The sequence below is a fragment of the Megalops cyprinoides genome, chromosome 21, assembly GCF_013368585.1.
Source record: "Megalops cyprinoides isolate fMegCyp1 chromosome 21, fMegCyp1.pri, whole genome shotgun sequence".
In the NCBI taxonomy this organism is placed as follows: domain Eukaryota; kingdom Metazoa; phylum Chordata; class Actinopteri; order Elopiformes; family Megalopidae; genus Megalops; species Megalops cyprinoides.
Window position 1 is genome coordinate 11,677,665 of NC_050603.1, and position 22,013 is coordinate 11,699,677.

Sequence of the window (22,013 nt, forward strand, 5' to 3'; positions counted from 1 at the left end):
TGTACACAAAAAAACAGCACTGGTCAAACCAAGAAAATGAAATGATGCTTTGAGAACAATTTAAAGGACAAACAGATATATCCCTAGATGACTCATTTCTCTGCATCAGTTTTTTCATAGTATGTTTTGTAATGTTGATTTTACTGCATACAGGGCTGATGCCCTTTCATTACACGCCTTTCACAAATTCGTCCAGAAGCTTTAAGTAATCTCTCCGTGGCTGTAATAATTATGGGAGCCACATTGTCTCTCTCTGTTTTTTGTTTCTCTTGCAGTTTGTTTATTCTGAATTTGTTTAATAACCACCTGTTATTTTTGCGCCCCATCTTTGACCGCCTCTCTGCCTTCTCCCCCGCTATTTCTTTATGAGTACACAGACAGACTGCAGTGGGATATTACGTCTCTTTCTTTCCAAACAGTTAGTTATCTGTCTGCCTGAACAACACCCAGCCTAAAGCCCAACAGACATGCCACAAACATGGGATTAAAAGCCTGGTGTCAGCTGTACAAACACCACTGAATGCACTCGTGTGTGTGCATGTGTATGTGAGTGTCCGTGTGTATGCCCAAGCTTGTGTATGTCTTTTTGTGAATGTAAGGACTTTGTGAAAAATGAGCGGAGCTCATGCCCGATTTCTCTCTTGGGAAGTGTCCACAGAGACAGAGATGCTGATTACACCTATGTGTGTGTGAGTGTGTGTGTGTGTGCGTGTCTGTCTGTGTATACGTGTGTGTATGTGTCTCTGCGTGTGTGCTCATCCATACTGTACATATCTGGGCGCATCAGGGTGTGACTGTCTACATGCACAGAGAAGGCCTCACAGTTACGCTCACTCAATTTAGTGCTTGCCAGCAGGGCTTCACACAGTAAACATCTTCACAGTTCTCTCGGAGGTCATGGTTTTCACAGTGGCTGTATGGAGCTATATGTCACAGTGGTAGCCAACCCGACAGACATGAAATACATTTGGCATAGACCCTCAAGGACCTCATAACTCCATCAGCTCATTTAACACAACAACAACAAGGAATACAGTTATGTACACTTTTTTTTTTTCATTTAAAAATCAACTTTGGCAAAGGACCACTGGATAGGCTGTATCAAGAGACTGTTTAGTTCCTTGAAACAAACAATAGTGTGGTGTAGCACAGTGCAGTGTAACCAGAGCAACCCTGGGCATCAAAGGGCAAGAACATAGCAATGTCCCCAGCCTCCCTCCCTGCACTCGGAGTGGGTACACACGGAATTGACTCCACGGTGTGAAGGTGATAATTAATTTAGTCATATGGTTCAAATAAAAGGGACTCGGGAGGCAAAAAGCACAGGAGAGTTGAAATACCTGAGACACCATGGCCCTTTTGCAGCTGGTGAGGAAATGTCTCCTTTATGCAGCGCAATGAACTGCGTTACATTGAATTATGTGCTTAGAGGACATGTTTCACATGCCAGCGAGGCTTCCATAGCTAACACTTCTTGAGCTGCGTGTCATCTGTTTTTACAGCTGAATATTTACTGCAGTTTAAGTACTTTGCTTGAGGCTACAGCAGCAGCACTCCTCCTTAATAACTCAACTTCATGAGATAGCAGTTGGTGAAATGATTACATTATGTAAATGCATTGTAGAATTTATTTTTTGTTCAAAGTTGAGGACATGGCACATTGTAGGCTAGTGATGTAAAATCTGGGCCTGTGTCTCTGTCCAGATATCAAGGCAGTTAACTTAGTTGTCTGACACTGAAGTGTGTGCCTGTGTTAGACTTACGTGTAGATTATGTAACAAGGTGTACAAGTTCAACAGGGGGTATCTTCAACTGCGCTTAGTAAATTGTTAAATGAGAAATGAAGCAGCCAGTAGGAAATAGTTATTTAGGAAATTGTTATTTTTTTATACTTGCTGGGCTGCAACTTTTTTTTTATTTCAGAAGTGCCACAGATACATTCCAAGCTTGCACCATCTATCTCCCATTCTAAACATGACTGTATGAGTGACTACCACTCTTACCTCAGGGAATGACTTCTCAGCCGGACCTGTAGGATTCATTCCACATGCACATTGTGCACGTGGCACAGATTTTCTTAAAGTGGCATTAACCTCTAATTATCTTATAGCAAACTGTTACCACCTGTGTTTGTGTCTAAATAACCTTGTAGAAACTGAAATTAAAGGCTGAAACTGAGTTAGCATATTAAAATTTAATAACTATAATTCCTACTTTGGTGTTATCCCCTCTGGATTTTATGTTGCCTGCAGTAGATTTTTTTTTACAGTAATGTATAGAAAGATATGACAGGGGATCGGTTCTTTTGCCCAAAGCATAAAAATGTCCTCTGTCGTTAGCATTGTAAGAAACTACAGAAATGAACCTATGCACAACGACGGAGTATGTTGAACCTCTGTGCGGTAACGTCGTCTAGTGCAGATGCTGCTTGCAGTGTTGTTGCTTGATCCCATAACTTCCATTAATTATCAAGTCTCATCCTGTTTGCTTGCTGTCGGTTTGCTGCGATCAGGATAAGTGCCGATCGTATGGCAGCATGGTGTGGTATTTCTAACACTGACACTACCGACGCAGCTCCTGGGAAACACGAGGAATAAGGGAGAGAAAGGCATTTAAAACGAACAAAACAGAAGGGATAAATCAGGGAGATTTACGGACGTCTGCGTAGATCCGGTCCGTTACAAGGAAAAAATGAGTAACAGTGAGCCCAGAATGGGGATAACTAATGAAGGTACCAGCAACGTCAGAGGTGGCAACAGAAAGTCGGCATTTAGGGATTGGTTTATCCTCTAGACTAGAGAAATGAATCATTGAAGCCTCGGGCGGTTATTGGAGAGCTGAATTTGGCAACGCATGAATGCCTAATTTAGCTGTGTTTACGAAACATAATCGAATTCAATGACTGGTTGTGGCAGAGTAGGCCTAATTGAAAAATTATTGACACTAGCTAGTTGAATGACCTATTCGCCTTATCCACCTGCCAAGACATAAACTTTTATAAAGAATATAAAACTGATAAATGCAGTGCCTTTGTTGTTTTGTTGGCCGACTAATGATTTACGGTCGCCCTACATTCTTCCTTAGGTGTGCGCTGCAGTGTAACTTCATCCTTCGTGCGGGGCGTGTCTAAACGAGCTGCATGATCCATGAGGTCACTGGAGAATTACCGGGTCGGTTCACTGTTGACGTGATGAGTTAAGAGGGAATGAGCGGGTAGGGGAGAGTATACGAAATTCAGCGGCTAAAACCGTTCATCGCTCGGCGTTTTTTATGGGGTGTCATTTTAAAGATGTAGAACATTGGTTCATATGAAACTGCTTGGAGAAGGGAATTTAAAGTGAAAAGAAATTGGCTTTACAGGTGTACACTTGCAGGGAGAATATGTTTTAAATATTTATGAACTTTCATCATGACGATGAAAACTAATTCAAGTGCTTGAAAACCCGTTGATATAAAAAAAAATTCTTGCAAGTTCCGGTATTTTCCTGTCCTTACTCCTGTGAAGATGAGCGGGGTTAGCCGGAGTATGTGTACTTTTGAAGATCTGGGAACGGAAGACAAAACTACGGTGAGTGTGGAATCGTTTGTTTTAAAGAGCGAGTGTAACAATGTTCTCACATATTCCGCATAACAAATGTACAGAAAGTGAGATATAGCTTACCGACGCATTCAGTTCAAAACGGGCAAATGGAGAAGCGAAAGGACTTTGAGGCTTGACTTTGAGGACGTTGACTTTGCTCAGATAATGATCGGGGAAAAATCGGTATCAGTCTAAAGGCCTGCAATTTCGGATGAAACTTTTCCAGCCGAGGCTCGCGCTTTAACTGCATAATGTGATAACTCAGGTTTATGCGGGGGGAAAAAAATCTCCGCTACTTCAGACACTGTTACTGGATCCTAAGTGATATGAATATGAAGACCAACGTGTCCAAGTGTCAGGGGCTGGAGCAGGTGCGCTCTGGAGGTCTGTATTCTAGCTAATAACATGTCTGTGTGTGTACACGTAGCAATTCAGTCTCGCTTTTTTGAAGATGCTCCAGATTCGCAGGTGTAGGGGACATCCTAATTCATCCGCAGAGCCGCTTCTCGGCTTAACATACTTTTGGCAGTACTATGGGTCGACTCATATTGGTATGAGGTATAGTGGTTATAAAACTAGATTTACAGCCAAAAGGACAAAGGTTCTAAAATCGAATGAGCCATTGGCCTTGTATCTGTGAGCAATGGATTTGAACTGCACCTGTAATAAGATTCAATACCTTGAAAGTATGTAAGCTGTTAAAGGTACTTATCCACCTTATGCACTGAAAATACGTTGTTTCTAAAATAAATTTGGGGGGTGCATATTGAGATCAGTAGATAACTAAATCAGGATTTAGATATAACCAATGTTGTTATCTCAGTTGACCGGATACACAGCTCAGGATATCGATATGACCAAAGTGGTATATCTGGAGATAAGGACCATTCTGAAATAATTAGCTCATTTTCACCTGATAATGGTAGTTACGCTTTGTCAGCATGGTAACAGTGATTGTGTATTCTCCTTCATTAATACTACAGACTAAAAAAGATTCTGTTGCTGCAATCAAGGTTTATCATAGAGGGAAACGGTATCATATGCTGAATGTTTCTCTTCGATAGTAAACAGCTATTAATTATTTTAACAATTTCCATTCATGTAGAACCCAAAGAACACTACTCCTTACACTTCCTCAAAGGTATGATCCGTATTTGAATTAAATGATCTAGTAGCAGGCTAGTCCTGGAGAAGAGATGAGCGAAATGAATAACAATTAACTAATTAATAATGTTGTTATCTTGTGCTTATAGATTTATGCGATTTCGCTGAGATTTGTGATAATGTTAAAAAGATTCACTTGTAGAAAGTAGGAAATAGGAAAGGAAAATCAATTGTTTTTTTTTTTTTTCTCGACTGGCGGTTATATCGCTCTAATTAAATCTAGCCCAGTTTACTGGCATATAACGTCTATAGTTTACCAAGTACTATTTACATTCTCTACACTCTATCTGTGGCTCTTGGGTTGCGTGACAAAGATGAATGCTGGCGAGTGTTAATTATTAACTCTTCCAAGAAAATTGCAATCAGTTCTCTTGATTGTGTCTCCAGGCAACCTTCATTAGAACTTCATCAGAACAGATGATTCTGTCCACTTCCACTGAATTTTAAATAAAGCTGTTACGGTTTCTAGATTAAAAAAAAAAAACGGCAAGTGACCGCCCAGGCACATGCATATAGTCACAATTACGTGTGATTATTGTCAGCCAAATTATGTTTAGTATTTAGAGTATTTAGTATATTTATTTGTTAGTGTAGTATATTTTGAAGACATGTCACTAAAAAGAACCACATAAATGCAGTTGCATTTTAAAAGTTATGTTTCTAGAGTAACTATGCATTTTATAGCCCTGGGTAATCCACATATACTAGAGTTAATGTATTAAATATTAAATCAGGTTTTTGTAGTACCAGACTTCACAATCATTAATCAACTCTCTTCAATAAACAGTTTTAAGAGTTAAAATTAACATTTAATAAATTGTAAAAATTCAGCACAAAATATAGCAGTGAAATAGTTGTAGTCCTCTTTGCCATCTTTGTCTGATTAAATTCTGTGTTTGGTATAATACAGAAACAATATTTCATTATCATTGATGATGATGATGATGAATACATCATCCACATATTCATCTTTGTTTTATCATGTATGACTGGTTACATATTGCAAACAACAACAAGAAATTCTGCTAAGAGAAGTATCTTATACAGTATAATACACAAACAAAAGAATCATCTTGTGTTTTACAAGAAAATAAATTCTTATCTGACTCTCATTTTTACATTTTTCTTACAGAAAAAAATGGTTTATTATCTGTAAACTTGTAGTTACAAGTATCATGATCTTGTTGAATCAAGCATGTTACCGTCCCATTTTTCACAACATACAACATACAGTATACAGTATACAGTATCTCAGTTAAGCATTGTCATTGTATAGATTTTTTGTCTGATTTCACAGGCATATCTGTTGACACCTTTACTGAAGAGACAAAGATCTGGCTAAATCAGTTAGGTATTTACCCCCCTATTTCTCATCCTTTGGTCTTATGATGCATTGACAGCACATTGGATTTACTCCCATAACTTACATAAGTTGCCATTGCGCACAACTGCCTAGTAGGTGTAATGTTGCGCATCGTCTCTTTGATGTTATGTATGCTTAATTGATTGGGCCATTGTGTGGTAGCCTCGGGTGCAGAACGCTGGCAGTTTATTCTGTTCCAGGGATGAATGATCAAGAAGACTGCTCAGCAGGTTTGTGGGTTTGGCTGAGGGTTGCCATGTTCTCTACTGCCAGCGTGTGAAGGAGGGGGCTGTTTCCATGAGTTCAGTCTGTGTGCATCAAGGTCAACAAGGTGGGAACAGCTCTGGATCCAGATCAGTCATCTAAGGGGAATGGGGAATCTGTAAGCACCTAACTGTAAACTGACTCGGCCCACAGGATATAGTGTTATCCACCTGAATCAACATCCTTTGTTTCATAAAATAGCCTTAAAGTGTTTAGGATGCAACATGTTTTGGGTTCTTCTAAAAAAAAAACATGCAGAGTTTCTGTTATTTAAACAGCAAATGTTCAAACTATGTGTGGTATACATAATATTATGAAATGCTCTGATAGATAATTGTGAGAGTATGCATCTATAAAATTGTAATTTAATTTCTGGCTGTTTCTTGAAAAACTATTCCAATCACTGTCATTACCTGATTGATTTTGTGGTTGGAGCTCTCATGCTAAACTGTGTTTCTGTGAGCCGGACAATTTGTTGCTGTAGCTTTCGATAATATGTGAGAAGTGGCTGGCTGGCGGACCGGACACAGTGCCAAAGCAGAGCTAGACTTAACATGTTAAACTCATCTCTACTTAATCACTCACATTAACTCATTATAAGAAGGGTTTTGAGTTAATCTCGCGGCGGATATTGCCTGCTTGGAAACAGCAATGTTGAGGATGTTATTGAGCGGACATGTTTTAGGAATGTAACAAGGTTGTGTAAGGCTGTGATTAGACGTGAGTGTGCATCTGAGTGTGCCAAGACACACACACACACACACACACACACACACACACACACACATACCTACACACATTATTGCTCTGATTTTCTCAGTTGCTTTCATAGTCCTTCATTTCACAGTCCTCGCCATGTCAGCTCAGCCTTGAATCAGTTATAGAAATTGTACGATCTGTACGTTAGTCACTTCTTAAGAAGCAAATGCTGTACACAGTGTCAGGTTACAAACCCACCTTATTAACATTGCCTCCCGTGGACGGCTTTGTGTCTTTAAAGCTGTCTCTCAGGATCAGTCATGGGTGACAATTTGGTTTCAGGTGAAAGAATGTACTGTAATTGTGCGCGGACTGGGTGGACCTTTTGTCCGTCACAGTATGAAAAGCCCTGCTTAATGAATACAGAGAGAATGCTGTCTCCAGTGGCTGATCCCTCCTCCTGTGGTTCGTTTTGCCCTCTCTCTCTCCTCTGTCATGCGGCGGGCTCGCAGTTTGTTGCTGAGCTGGAGAGGAGAAGGTGAGAGGGGTCCTGTCTGTCAGTCTGGTTGATGATTCAGGGCTGTAGAGTTTGTGCCTTTGTGTTTGGTGAGGGTGGTGGTTGGGGGTGATGGGCTCATGGGCTAAACCAGGTGTTCCTGAGAGTCACCACGCTGTAAAGAGCCGCCGACACGCTCACAGGCACACCACACACTTGGGTGAACTCACATTTAAACTCTCACTCACGCTGGGAGTAATTCCAATGACATTATACGCTCTAGCAGTTTAACATGGAAATGTTCACTCACATGCGCTAACTACACCTAAATACATGGATGAGCTCACACACACACACACACACACACACATATTTAACACCCACAAAAGCTCATACACATGGACATACATGCATAAATTATAGATGTACACACATTAAATCGGAGCCCCGCGTACAGAGTGTATCCCCTTGTACTCCGATGTTGACCTCTGTCACCACTTAGCTCTGTGCACGCACTGCCTCCCTCCCTCTCCACCTCGCTGTGTTTGTTCAGCTAAATCGGAGCGTTTATGCTGCTGTCTGTCAACAGGGCTGGAAACAATTCACATGCCAGCGGTTTCTTACGTAAGGATGCTTCATTAATCATTGCTTCAAAATGCCGAACCTGTTGTGTTGAACGTTTTTTCTGGCACTGTTTGTGGTTATCTTACGCAGGTATTTCACTGCTTTGCATTTTGCTTTACCACACATGATTTTCCCAGGAATTTCTGTTGACGGCGCGCAAACATGGGCAGACACCCTCTCCAACACTGCATTCAGTGCATCGCTGATACACACAGGTGATACCCAGCACCTCAATGTGAAATGGAAGGTGACTGCAACACTTTGGCTTTTAAACGGCAAATAATGGAATGCAGACAGTAAAGCTTGCGAAAAGTGAGCCCGCACTCCCTGTGACACCCTGGTGAGATTCCCTGAGAAAGGGGCTGTTTACATGTTCCCAAAGCGCCGTCTGAGCCCTCCCACCCCCTCGGGAGAGAATCCCGTGTCACGCCAGGGCTTCTCTTTCCTGCTGAGGCCCCTTTTATTTGGGTTATGTTGTGGAAGGTTATGTCACTGCCCCTCACGTTCCTGCAGGGGGCGCTGAAGAGGCATAGCCAGCCTTGAGGTTTTTGGGCTGGGTCCTTGCCGCCAGGGCAGCAGTGCCCGGGTGTCTGCTGAAAGGAGCAGCAGAATCCCAGGCTGACTCACACAGGGAGAGACGGGGCGTCTGCTCTACGTCAGGGAGACTGGAATGTGAGTGAAATCACAGTCCCAAGCTTATCGTCAGTGTGGGTTTGCTGGGCACAGAACTACCAGGCTGGATTAGATAACCACAGATTTGTGTCTCCTCTGTTTCCTCTTGGAGTTGGACAGGTCAAGTGGCTGGAGCATAAGGTACCTGAATGAGTCTGTCCATGACGTGTGTTTCCTACAATGTTCAGTGTTTTGATTCGGTCTTGATGTGTACTCCTCATACGAAGTCTCTTAGCTGTGGGAAAGATGACAGATACTGAAAGCAGGCAGTGTTTTAACGCAATCTCTGATGTCGTCGACACGCTAGTTACTGAAGTCTCTCAGTGATTTCCAGGTGATTTCCAGCATATAAGAATGTGAAAAGCTGGCTGGCGTAGACTCTCTGAAGCTTTTGGTGGTGGAGGGTGAGGTTGGAGGCATGGCGGAGAGAAGATAAAGGAACCTTAAAGCTTGCACCTGTGCTGGGTTGTAGCATTTTAAGTATGTTACTGACAAACTACTTGAGCTTAATGGTAGCATAAGGTGGTGGGACAGAGGTGCTGTGTTGCACATAGAAACAGTAGTGGATAAAGACTAAGGGAAGAATACACACAGATGCTTCCTTAATTCTACTGAATTTCTCTCTCAACTTTACATAAGCTCTACACTTGTTGGATGTGGTTGGAAAGTTGAGTGGACGGTTTATTCGCTTGTATATACACCTTGGTGTTGGAGCCATGCACAATGCTTTTGTTGGGTCACATGGGGCATTTTCATGTCTTCAGCTTTGTGGAAAACGGGTTTGTACCCAGTCTCAATCTCAGGGAGTCTGAATGTGAATTATTGGTGAATTGTTCACATGGTGACTGATTGATGATTGCACTCTTAATTCGGCATGTAAAATGTATGGAAAATGTATATATATGCATTTCTCCCATTCCTCAGTTGAAGTGGTGGGCACAGTCATTGTCTTCCACCTATGTCTACCCAGTGAGCACATGTAGTCTGAACAATACATTTCTCTGTGTGTGGAGGTTCTCCAGTGCTGTGTGCAAATACATTCGGCACCCCCAAAAATGTAGCTCAGTAGTTGAATTCAAATATTATTGTGCGAGTTAAGATGATGTGTGTTGTTTGTATGTGTATGCATACTTGTTTGTGTGCGTATCGCTGTGAATTTTATTCTGAGGAGGGGGGTGTGTGTCGATTTTCACATTCATAGTCCGAAGTAAGCAATGAAATCAATGATCTGTGGACATAAAGGAAGCCATCGGTGATCAGTTCAGTTATCCCAGGACTGGACTGTGAGCTTATTTGTCATCGCTTTTTGAATTTCTTTCAAAAACCTGGTAGGGTAGCCTGAAGTGCCTCAGTAAATATCCAGCTGTGTTAAAATCTAAACTATGGAGTTTGTGAAGCATATAAATAATGCACAAAAAGAGCTCCAGCACTAGGCACTGAAACTGAAAGTAAGTGATCGGGCCCTGGGCATGAGTGTTATGGGATCAAGCCCAGAATAGGACTGTTATGCTGTACCTTTTTGTTGATGGTTGAAGGTCGTCATTTTAAAATATGTGGCCGAAACCCTGAGATGATAATGTAAATTAATTCGCATGTAAATGTACTCACATTGTGCAAGATGATCTTGTAAAAAATGAAAGTGTAATGGTGCTTGAGGGTGTCGGCTCAGCCATTAAATAAAATAGTAAGGCAAACGAATATGAAGTTGACAGTTGTGTTCTTGATCTCCATTGATGGCAGTTTAAACAAACATCACTGGACACAGTACGATAGCATTCCTGGTGTTCTTTTTACAATTTGCGTGGCTGGGTACATGATCTAACTCTACAAGACTGGTCATGAGCTGCACGGTGTGGACAGTCAGCATTTTTACTCTGAGCTTTATCTCCCTCTCTCCCCCTCTCTCTCTTCTTCCCCCCTGCCTCCCTGTCTCTGTGGACTGATGGCATAGGTCTGCGTGTTCAGCATTTCTGTAAGTTTATTGGCATTTACCTGTCTCTACATGCAAGCAAGATGAAAGCAAACTGTTTCCGTGGTTTGAGTTTGCGGGTTCTAGAATCGGCTACAAAGGAAACCACCGCCCCGGTTCCATTACGAACAATCTTACCTTCAATGAATTGCTTAGAAACATAACAATTCATTCCTGAATATTAATGTGGTGGTGTGGTACGGCATTCTTACTCAGTACTTGAAATACTTGGCGTGGCCCGAATCAGTATGTTGTTGAACGGCAACAGTCTCGCTCATTACTGTGTTATGTTAGTGTCAATAAGGGCACTGTAAAGGTTCTCAACAAGTTAGACTAGAGTGGCTTACAAAGAAAGACTGAGTGGAAAAGGGTGAGCTTTACACTTGGAATATTACGTGCAGACATCACTGGAATGTGTAGACAAGTTGAAATATGTGAATGGGAACGGCTTTTGCACATGCTTTGAAGGGTGTTTTACAAATTTATGTATTTGGAATATTTGAAAAGTACAAATATTTCAGTGAAAATCATTGCGTCCCCATATTTTCAGTTATTTCTCACTTCACTTCAGTTATTTCTCACTTGCTATAAAACAACACAATAACAAATATTTACACATTTTGTCTTAATTTCATGTGCAACACGAAGCAGCAGGGTTCAGAAGAGGGAGTTGCTCTGGGTGGAGTATGTTGACTGTGTGTGTGCGTGTGCGTGTGTGTGCGCGCGTGCGTGTGTGTGTGTGCGTTTGTATTCCTGTGTATATGTGTGCTTGTGCGTCACCATGTGCATGTGTAGATATCACACAGTCAGGAAGAACATTATGCTGTAACAGTTTTTGATATTCTTCCAGAAAAGCATTAGAACCCCCCCCCCCCTCCCCCCACGCCCCCACTCTGCTTTGCATTGTCTTGAGGTGAGAGAGAGAGAGAGAAAGCAATTATAAAAGGGAACAGTATGTAATAACATTGTATGACAGGCGTAAGCGCTGGATCCAGGCCTACTGGCCTGGGGCGGGCAGGCAAACTGAGGACTTGGATCTGCACAGCCCTGGAGCTCTTGTTCTGATCACACACATGCATACTCAACTGCTGAAAGCTGCCTGTCAGGGTTACAGATGATGATTTTACAGCCCTCCAGAGTCCCTGCCACAATACAGTCACTTTTTAAAAAGATTATTTCTCCATTGTTCTCCGCTGAAGCAGGTGACCTTTAAAAAAAAGTCATGCAGATGGAGTCATGGGCGTTGCTGATGGCAAAGGACAGGAGGGGATTTGGAGAATTTGATAGACATTGAGGAGTTGAGCCTGTGTTCTTCAGAAAGGAAGGGAAAACAACAAACCTGAACAGACAAGAGAGAAAATCTGCCACGTAGACGCCAGCAGTCAACCCTTTGCCCTTGAAGACAGCAGCACAAACACATTAGAGACTCCGCCCCACATTCCAGCGTCTTCCTCAGAGGAACGTTTCCATCACTGCTGACTCGCTCACTTGGGGCAAAAGGGGTTTCACGCCCTCAGGGTTTTGCTACCTGTCATGACTTCTTAATCTCTCATCTTAGAGGTGCATATCATTTTTTTTTTGTTATTAAAGGTCTATGATGTTGCCGTGGCTTTGGTTATGATTGATTGTCACATTGAGTGACGCCCAGCTACTGGTTTGATCAGTGATAAGATGACAGCTGTTTATCATATCAATTCTGTGCATAGCTCTCATGGACCCTTATACTGTAGTTTTTCTAATACCAGTCCATTTATCTGTTAGAAAACGTGTCATGTATTACTCATATTTTATTGGTCAGCATGACTTACTTCATCAGTCCTGTTCGGTCAGACTCATATCACTGACTGAGCTGTCAGTAAACTGCACAGCCCTGTGGATTTTGTTGATGATGGCACAAGTTGCATCTTGTGCGTGCAAGTTACTGACTCCCAAAACCTCAGATCCGCTCCCTGCATGCGTAATGGTTTTGTTGTGGCTTTCGGACTTCCGCCCTCTTTACACCCACGGCTCGGCAAGAGCCTAGCTGAGGGAGCTAATGGTGGTCTCACTGTGATCAGGGAGTGATGTCTCCTTCTGTTGCAGGTGTTTTCCTGCTTGCTTATGATCTGTGACTGCAAAGGGTTTGTTGTTGAGTTGTTCAGTGACTACTACCATGACCTGCAGAGACATAATTATCTCAAGAATGCCTCCTTATCTCTCCTTATCTCCCTATCTCTCTCATTACCTCTCTCCAACTGCTGGTTTGGTCCTAACGCAGAACAGTTATACTCTAGACTTTGTGCGGGTGTGTTTGTGTTTGTTTGTGTATGTAAGTGGTAAAGGGAAAGGTGACCTGAATCGATTGATAGGATTTTATCAGTGTCACCATTGAGTGCTACTTCATTGGCATTTATCACTTATTTCACTCAACTTTTAACACATGCTCACACACTCTCACAAACATACTCATTTTCTCTCTCTCTCTCTCTCTCTCTCTCTCTCTCTCTCACACACACACACACACACACACACACACACACACACACACAGACTCACACACACACACACACACACACACACACACACACACACACACACAGACTCACTCACTCACTCACTCACAGGTACACAGGAATATGCGGCTCTTCAGTGAATTACAGACCTCTGATACACCCACATGCCCAGGCCATTTGTGCAGACACACCTGGAGTGAGAGGAAGAAAGAATTATCTGTATTTCAGTGGAAGACCCTGGTCGGCAACAGTATCATGTAGCGACAAGCACAATTACTGTACACACATTGCCCCGGCAGGTAAAAGTCAATGGAGCAAAGGCTGGAACAAAGTCAAAGCACTTATGCAGGGGTTAATCAATTTTGTACTATGAGTGTCAGTTTAGGAATTTTTTAAGTCAGCATCTTCTTGGCAAAAGTTGACTGATCTTGCTTAAATGTAACAATGAATTATATTACTAATAAAGCAAAAGTTTTCCCAACAACCCACAAGTTTAACAAAACAGGGTATTACATGTAAATGAAACTGAATTGGATTCATTCTAGCTGATTAATTAATTTGAAAATGTACAGAGAGTTTTACAGAGGGCCTTTTGACTGCTAAACAAAGTGCTGTCAGTGTAACAATAAGCCCTGCTGAAACCTATTAATTTGGCCCTCGTGTTTCTCTAAACTGTCCCCATTAAAACACAAAAGCTCTGAGAGTCCATGCTGTAGCGGGCTCAACCAGCACACAGCTGATCTGGGGTCAGGCCCTGACATGATGAGCCAGTTGAAACAGCAGGCCCTCTTCCTGGAACACCTGCACCAGCATGCCATGAGCAGTTTACAGAGCTGTGGGTGGGGAAACAAAGAGAGAGACACAGACACACAGAGGGGGATTTGTCTGAGCCGAGCAGAGAGATAATGAGCTACACAAGCCATTTGTACAAGCAAAAATGTGTAAATACAGGAGACAGAAATGTACACAGAGGTACATAATTAAACATACAGGCAGATGAAGAAGTACAGACTTTAAGAACGGTTGTATAATCACAGCCCAAACCATCTCTCTCATTTTGTTTTGTTTCTTCTTTTTTTTTTTTTCTGCGCCTCACTTTCTCTCTCTTTCTTGTTCCCTCCATCAGCAAGTCACATATTGTCTGTCTGGACAAGCTGTTACTCATGGAATGTGTGTGTGTGTGTGTGTTTCTGTTTCTGTTTCTGTACCCTGACAAACCATATGTTCAAGCCGTAGTCCTCAAATCAGACTTCACATTGCGCTCTCAGCCTCACCAGGGCACTGTTTGATAGCTGTGTTAGTGCATGTGAGAACATATGTAGTACATTATTGTAAGTATTAATGTATGTGTTAGGGCCACAAATGCATTCTATGCTTACTGTCTGTGTTGCTGTGGAGATGAATGGTTTACTGTTGGTTAGTGACTCAGAGAGATGGAATGTAATGGGGATGTTCCATGTCACACTGGTGGGAATTTCAGCAACTTTATTTTTTGATTTTTCTCTACAAACATTCAAATTTAGATACAGACTGCCATTGCTGGGAGTGCTGTAATTGCCACTGCTGCCACAACTTTGAAAATAACACAGTACACATGCAAACCCCTGTCTCTCTGCTCCCATAAACTCTTTATTTTTTCCTCTTTAACCGGCCTCAGCTGGCCTTTTTATTTCCCGCTGGACCCAAGTTTTCCTCCATCCACTCTCATTCCCTTCCTCCCTCTCTCTTTCCTCTCTCTCTCTCCTCCAGTGGGTATTACTCATTTTCTCCTCCCTTTGTTCTTTCTCCCGTTTTAGTTTGCTGCCCTCCCTGTCTCCTCCACATCTCCGTCTCTGTCGGTCTTCCCCTAACAGTCCCGCCTCCGGAGCGCTCCTCCTCAACCCTCTGTATTCTCTCGCGTTTCAGAACGGGCACAGGAGGCTCAGGCTCACTCTGAACAGCCACGACCAGCCCGTCTGGACCGGGGAGCAGCCCAGAAACAAGGTATCCCGCCCGAAACCCGAACACAACCGTACCGCACAGCCGCACACATCAACCATGAGGTGGCTTTTAACAGAGAAGAAGCCAGGTGCTGCAGAGGCTTCTATAGATTTGTTATTATCAAATCCTAATCTGTGCACCTCCCCACTGTAAAGTTTAATTATTACTTATGGAAAGGATTTTAAGGATTTTACTGTATCCATATAGGGAATGAAATACTGGAGCTGGAAGTTGTCTGGGTCAGTGAGGCACTCTGTAACCGTGTGTGAAGCCTTTTTGTGAGACGAGTACTATGAATTGCTATCAGTTTTCCATAAAGGCTTCAGGCTCTTGCGTAATTCTGTTAGCCTTGCGTAATGGTTTTTCGTTAAGTAACAGAGAGGTGGCTGCTTGCTGAGCTGGATGACTCTCAAATGGTTTTCTGCTGCTCCCCACTGCGCAAAGGCTGGAACTCCATGTGCTTGTCAGATTTTGTGTTTTGATTACTGTGTCCTCAGTGACAGTGTTGCATAATATTATATGCAACACTGCGTGCTTGTTATGTTTTGTTGAGATGGAGGATGTATATAATGAAGTGCTTATGTGTACAGACAACTGCTGTTATATCCTTGGGCAGGGTACTTAACTCACAGTTGCCTCAGTAAATATCCAGCTGTATAAATTGATAACATGTCAAAAAAATTGTAACCTATGTAAGTCGCTCTGGATAAGAGCATCTGCTAAATGACAGTAATGTAATAATGTAATAGTATTTAATGAAAATATGTAAGCTAGTATGTATTATTCTTTGGAGAAGAATACTTTTTGTATTTCCATATTCTAACTATATTACAAAGTGGAGGAAAAACATTGAAGGATACTGTATAGGTGCATGCATTTGCTAAACTGTGTTTGTTTATTTATTATTTTTTTTTAGCCAATTGGCCGAGCTTTTGCATTGGTGCAGCCGCCCAGTGAAAAGCAGGCACTGAATCCCGAGCCAATCAAACCCACTGAAGAGAAAGTTGAGGTCATTAAGGTGGGTGTGGCCAAATGACATTGGTTGTTAAAAAACAGAGTTGGGAATGTGGGTCATGTTTGGGAATATGACCCCTGTTTTTCTTGTCTTTGTTTACAAGAGCATTTGTTGACTGTCTGTCTGTATTCATATCAGTATGTGTAGAATATATGTTCAGACATATTATTATGGACAGGATAAAATTCCTTGATATGAGATCTTATTTTTGATTATAATACAAACTCATCATTTGCCCTTGGTATTTTAAGTTAAATATGTCCAGATGTTCTTAGTTAATAGTCACATTAATACTTTAATTGTGTGTTCCTGAGGTACAGGTGTACCTGATTCTGTGTCAGTAAAATGACATGTAGCTGTAGAACAGTTATACCGGGTTCAGTGTGCATGTGTATCTCTGGTCCAGGTGTACCTGGAAGGGCGCAAACAGGAGCAGGCCAGACAGCAACAGAGTCTCAGGATGCTATCAGATGAAGTGACTCAGATACAGGAGGTCAGTGTGGCTGGACCAACTGCTGTCCTTTGAGCATGTCATAAAGGCTTATGGATGGACAAAGGGGGCCTGTGGTCCCCTGCCCACTGCTGTCAATGTATCTCTGTGTAACACTTCTCCATCTTTCTGTATCTCATGTCCTGTATGTATGTGTGATTCCTCTCTACAGGTGAGGTACTGTCTGAAAACGCTGAGGGAGCAGATGGCGTTAAGAAACAACGGCAACAGCAAGGCAGAGCACAAGGTACCCGGCCCTCCCTTTGTGTGAATGAGTTCCCTCCTTTCTCTTTATATCTGGGTGTGTCCACTCACCTGCTATTTACATTTGCGTGGCTGTGTGCATGCTGTTGTTACCAAACTCTGAATGCTGTTCAAGCAGCAGGTGCCCCACCCAGTGTCATAGGCAAATCAGGATTTGGGTACTCACAGTGGATGTATTTTATATGTGTAAGGATCTCCACTAACTTCTCATGACATTCTCAACTGCCATTTTATTATGTGTTTCATATAATACCTGGGTGTCTCTCTTTCAGAACAACAGATTGTGTTGCATATTATTTATTTTTATTTGTTTTAGTTTGTTTTGTATTATTTTATTCATCTTCACGCAGGGTTATGCACAGAGCATCAGAATCCACGCTGGAGAGCAGGATTTATGCTTCCTATGACTAACACGTGTGTCTGTACAGATATATCTCCTTCTCCATAACACCACTTCTAACCACCAACCTCCACCTGCTCCCTCAGTTTCCAGCTAATGGTTACAGAGTCCATGCACCCAGCAGCCACCCGGAGGTGTCCAAACCCAGTGAGGGCCAGGCCACTCCAGACACGCAGGTGAGAGACTCCTTATGCGCTCTGGTTGTTTCAGTGTGTCACCACACTGATGGTGCGTAGCGCAGGCCACACAGAGAGAACTAGCACACAGTAGCACCTGCGGGATTTCACACAGACCAAATATGGCCACATCCAGACGTGATGAAACACCCGAGTCGGCCCAGCACATCACAACTGCACGCAACGTGATACTTTTAGCTCCTGTCGCTCAGAAAGGCACTTTGTAAAATGACTTCACTGTGAGTCTGTGGATGGGTTTCAGATTACATCATATGTCAAACATTTAACACAGTGTGAAAGCAAATGTGATCATCGACCTGGTATCCAAGCGGAGGAACCAGAAGCTGAAACTGAAGCTTTCTTTAAGATCATAAACTGATTTCCTGCTCTCAGGTGCACCCACCCCCCCCTGAAATGGACGCAGTCCAGGCATGCCATGGTTGCAAAAGTTCAATCTTATTATTTGCATATTGGCTCTTTCTCTCCCTGGTAGTCTGATTTACCTGTTATGCCTCTCCCATCTTTCAATTATATAACAAGAACAGAGCCTTCCTTTTTGAAATGGATTTGGGCAGATCTTTGGGCAGACACTCTACAGTAAACACGCACATGTGTAAAGTAAATGTATCTGTCTACAGAACATACATTTTCAAGGATATGGAGAGGTTTATATGACAGTAGGATGCATTGAGTAGCTGGTAAGATGTGTTCTCGAGTCTGTGTGTCCTCAAAAAAAATGAATTGGCAGTTTTCAATCTGAGCCTTGTCCTGGGAGGTAGAAGGATTTATTTTTAGTTTCTTCAGGGTCTGGAAATCAGCTGGGCATCCTCACTGACCACTCATCTGTGTAATATGAAGCCAGAGAGCATTTCTTTTGCTTGTTTCTTCTCTTCCTCTCCATCTCCCAATTATCTGTGGCGTCCCTCTGGCTCCATCCTCCCTCCTCTCTCCCCCTCTCGGTATCACTCTTTTGCTCTCTTCCTGTCTGTCCCCCTGTGCCATTTTCTGTCAACCCCTTTCCACTCTCTCTCTCTCTCTCTCTGTCTTTCTCTCTCTCTCTCTCTCTCTCTCTCTCTCTCTCTCTCTATATATATATATATATATATATACAGAGAGAGCAGAACGTTTTATATATATATATATATATATATACACCTCCCCCCACCCCTCACTCCCCCCACTCTTGTTCACTCTGCGTCTCTCTCACTTTGCCTTTCTCAGGACTGGGACGATGAGGAGGACAGTGCCAAGCTGAGGGAGGTCAGCAAGCGCCTGTACGCACGGCTGCAGGAAGCTGAGAAGAAGCACCAGGAGGAGAGAGAGAGGCTGCAGGTTGGTGTCCCTCTCTGTCTCCTTGGCGTCGTCTCCCTCGCTGGGCCCTGCTTGCAGGCATCACTCCTGTTTCCTGCCCATTGTTCCTTGCCTCCCCTGTTCCAGTGGGCACCCTAACCTTGTATTTTTCCACTGGCTTCATTGTGCCCTGCTGGTCTCTCATTAAAGAATGAGAAAAGTGTCTTTTGAGAGCAATGTTGCATACAGAAGGAGCGTATCACTTTAACAGCGCCTCAACTCTTTTTGTGTCCAGGCGGAGAGCGGTCAGTACCAGCAGCAGCTGAGCGAGCAGGGCGACCGCCTGGTGCAGGCCGAGCAGCGGATCGAGGCTCAGGACAGACGCATCCATGAGCTGCAGAGGCTGCTGTCGGGGATGGAGTGCGAGAGCGCCGCCCTGCAGGAGAAGATGGAGGCCAGCGAGGAGGAGCTAAAGCAGCTGCGGGCGCTGAGGGATAAGGGGCAAGGCCCGAGGTGGGCAGCTGTGGCCACGGGAGCATACAGTCTTGTGTCCCAATGTCAGGCTTGATCATCTACAGGCATCAGACATATGACAATGTACCTGTATATAGAGATAGAAATTTCCTGTAGCTTATATAACTTTAGCACAGTGCTTTTAACTTTCTGGAGGAATAATTAGTTAACAGTTAGGGGAAAACAAATGTTTGCTACAATGAAATGGGCAAAGAATAAGAGGCAGATTTACAGTCACCTCTTTATAATTTAATACCGGGGAGGGACTGTTGTGACATTATGCACTTAACCAAAGCATGCAGTCTAGCAGAAGTAAGTAAAGTCTGTGAGATTAAAACTGGACCAGCTGCATACAATGAATACAATGAGTGTGCAGTTATCCAACATGCAATTACATTTCATTATTTTCGCATTTACAGACGTTTTCTGTTGGGCGACAGACTGAAGTCCAGGCACGTAGCTCATTTAGCTCTCACACCCGCTTTCACTTTCAGTGGAATTAAATGTACTAAGTGGGTGCTTGAGGGGGGAAAACGGATGTATGGGACCCAACATGTCAAAGTGTTCTGACTGTGTGATGTAAGGTAACTGTGTGTGACAATTGTGCTCTCTCGCTCTCTCTCTCTCTCTCTCTCTCCCCCTCAGAGTGGAGGAGCTGGAGAAGGAACAGGCCGTCCTAAAGGAGAAGATCCATCACCTGGACGACATGCTGAAGAGCCAGCAGAGGAAGGTCCGACAAATGATCCAGCAGGTGAGCAAAAAGGGCAGGGATGAGTGTGTGTGTGCGTGCTTGTGTGCGTGCATGTGTGCGTGCGTGTGTGTTTGTGCGTGTGTGTGTGTTTGTATTCGTGCATGCTCGTACACGTGAGCATCAGTGTATACAAGAGTTGCAGGAGCTAACCTAGGCCACTTTGCATTGGTGCTCACAGCTGCAGAACTCGAGGACTGTTATCCAGGAGAGGGACAGGGTGATCCAGGACCTGGAGGAGAAGGTGGCCTTCTTGGAGGCTGAGGTCAGAGCCCATCCCTGTCTCTGTGCCTAAACTGTGTCTGTCTGATCTCTCGCTCTCTTTCTGTGCATATCCTGGATGTGTATCTATCTGTGGATGACCTTTGACCCCTCCCGGTCTGTGTTCCTCTTTGCAGAACCGAGAACTGCATGACCAGATGGACTACTTCCTGGGAGGACAGAAGAGCAGCTCACACCTGACATCAGAGCGCAACGGGCAGATTGTCTACAGGTGATCCTCTCTTCTCTGTCTTCTCTTCTCTAGAATTCAGGACAGCATACAGTGCCCCTTTTCAGGTGAATTTTACAGATGAATTATTCAGAGGAGTGCTTTATTAATGAGCTCTTTACAGAGGGAATTAGTAACTCTCCTCAGACACTACCTTCGTGTGGCACCTACCGGGCAGTGGGAAGCCATTATGCATGCATCCATTTATGTGGAGATATATGCCTTATGTTGCAAACTGAAGGAATAAACATACTGTTTCTTCTCCCTGATGCATGCATACGTGCGTTCATGCATGCAAACATACACACGCACACACACACAAAAACACTATCTTTCACACTTGCACATACAGACACTGAATCCATCTTCCTCATGGCCCTGTTCTGTGCCCACAGCAAGCCGCTCACGCCTACTGGACAAGGGAACAAGTCTCTGCCCTTTATTAAAGTCATCGAGATCAAGTCGTGAGCTGGGACACAGAAAGTGGAGGCCAGCCCACAGCGACACTAAGGATGAACCATACAGCCTTAACACACTGTCTACCGCCGTTCCTGGAGCTTTATACTCCTGCGTGGTTTCACTCAATTAATGCAGAAATGCTGTGCATAGATGCTAGTGTCAACGTAGATGTTTATAGAGTAGAGATAGATATGTAGGCATATAGATGTAGTTTGTGTGTCAATTAAAAAAACCTCTTCGGGTCAATTTATTGGTCTGAGTTGTAGATATGTATATATTTCCATTATCATCAACAAGCAGTCTGCAGGAAATGGAGGCTGGATATTACTGGCTATAAATGAGCAATGAGGGTACAGAGATTGCTTGTTCCTTCATCCATTAAGGAGAAAGAAGAATCAATCAATCCCATTGCGTGTTAGTCGAATTAGGTGGGTTGGTGGTTGGGAAGAGAGACTTACGTAAAGCCAGGGAGTGACAGAGCAGAGTTTAAACCCACAGAGAGTGGGAGAGACATGGGAGCCCTGAGGGTGGGGAGAGGCTGGTACGGGCGTGGCCCGCTCACACTCTGCAGAGACACAGTGTCTCCTGCTGTTACAGCAGTCAGGGCTCGCGAGCCAACATACAGCACTGTCTGTTACAGTGCACTTGAATATACCGAATATGAATATGAAGCATATTGATCCCGCTCTGAAACGCTAGTGTAGCAAGTAGGATTAACCGAGAAGGTTAGTCAGAAAAAGCTTTGACCTGAAATTTATTTATTATACGTTCTGCTAACATTTTTCAAAATATTAAATATGTGTATGACCCAGGAATAGATATGTTACAGTTAAACTGCACTTGCTACTTCATTAAGTATACAGAC

General features: G+C 43.2%; 1 protein-coding gene across 3 annotated transcripts; it reads left to right on the forward strand.

The window, feature by feature from the left end:
• The first annotated feature begins 3,289 nt into the window (after window positions 1-3,289).
• Window positions 3,290-21,540, forward strand: LOC118769294 (tuftelin-like). Of its 3 annotated transcripts, none has more exons than XM_036516346.1 (12): window positions 3,290-3,568; window positions 15,229-15,306; window positions 16,220-16,321; window positions 16,725-16,811; window positions 16,981-17,055; window positions 17,559-17,648; window positions 18,870-18,980; window positions 19,234-19,451; window positions 20,097-20,202; window positions 20,381-20,464; window positions 20,598-20,692; window positions 21,085-21,540. In XM_036516346.1, the coding sequence occupies exons 1-12, from the start codon at window positions 3,506-3,508 to the stop codon at window positions 21,155-21,157; spliced, it is 1,182 nt and encodes a 393-aa protein (XP_036372239.1). In that variant the 5' UTR covers window positions 3,290-3,505; the 3' UTR covers window positions 21,158-21,540. The 3 variants fall into 3 exon arrangements, with proteins under 3 accessions (XP_036372239.1, XP_036372241.1, XP_036372240.1); XM_036516348.1 differs by lacking the exon at window positions 3,290-3,568 and adding an exon at window positions 8,792-8,862; XM_036516347.1 differs by lacking the exon at window positions 3,290-3,568 and adding an exon at window positions 8,874-9,003.
• The last annotated feature ends 473 nt before the right edge of the window (window positions 21,541-22,013 follow it).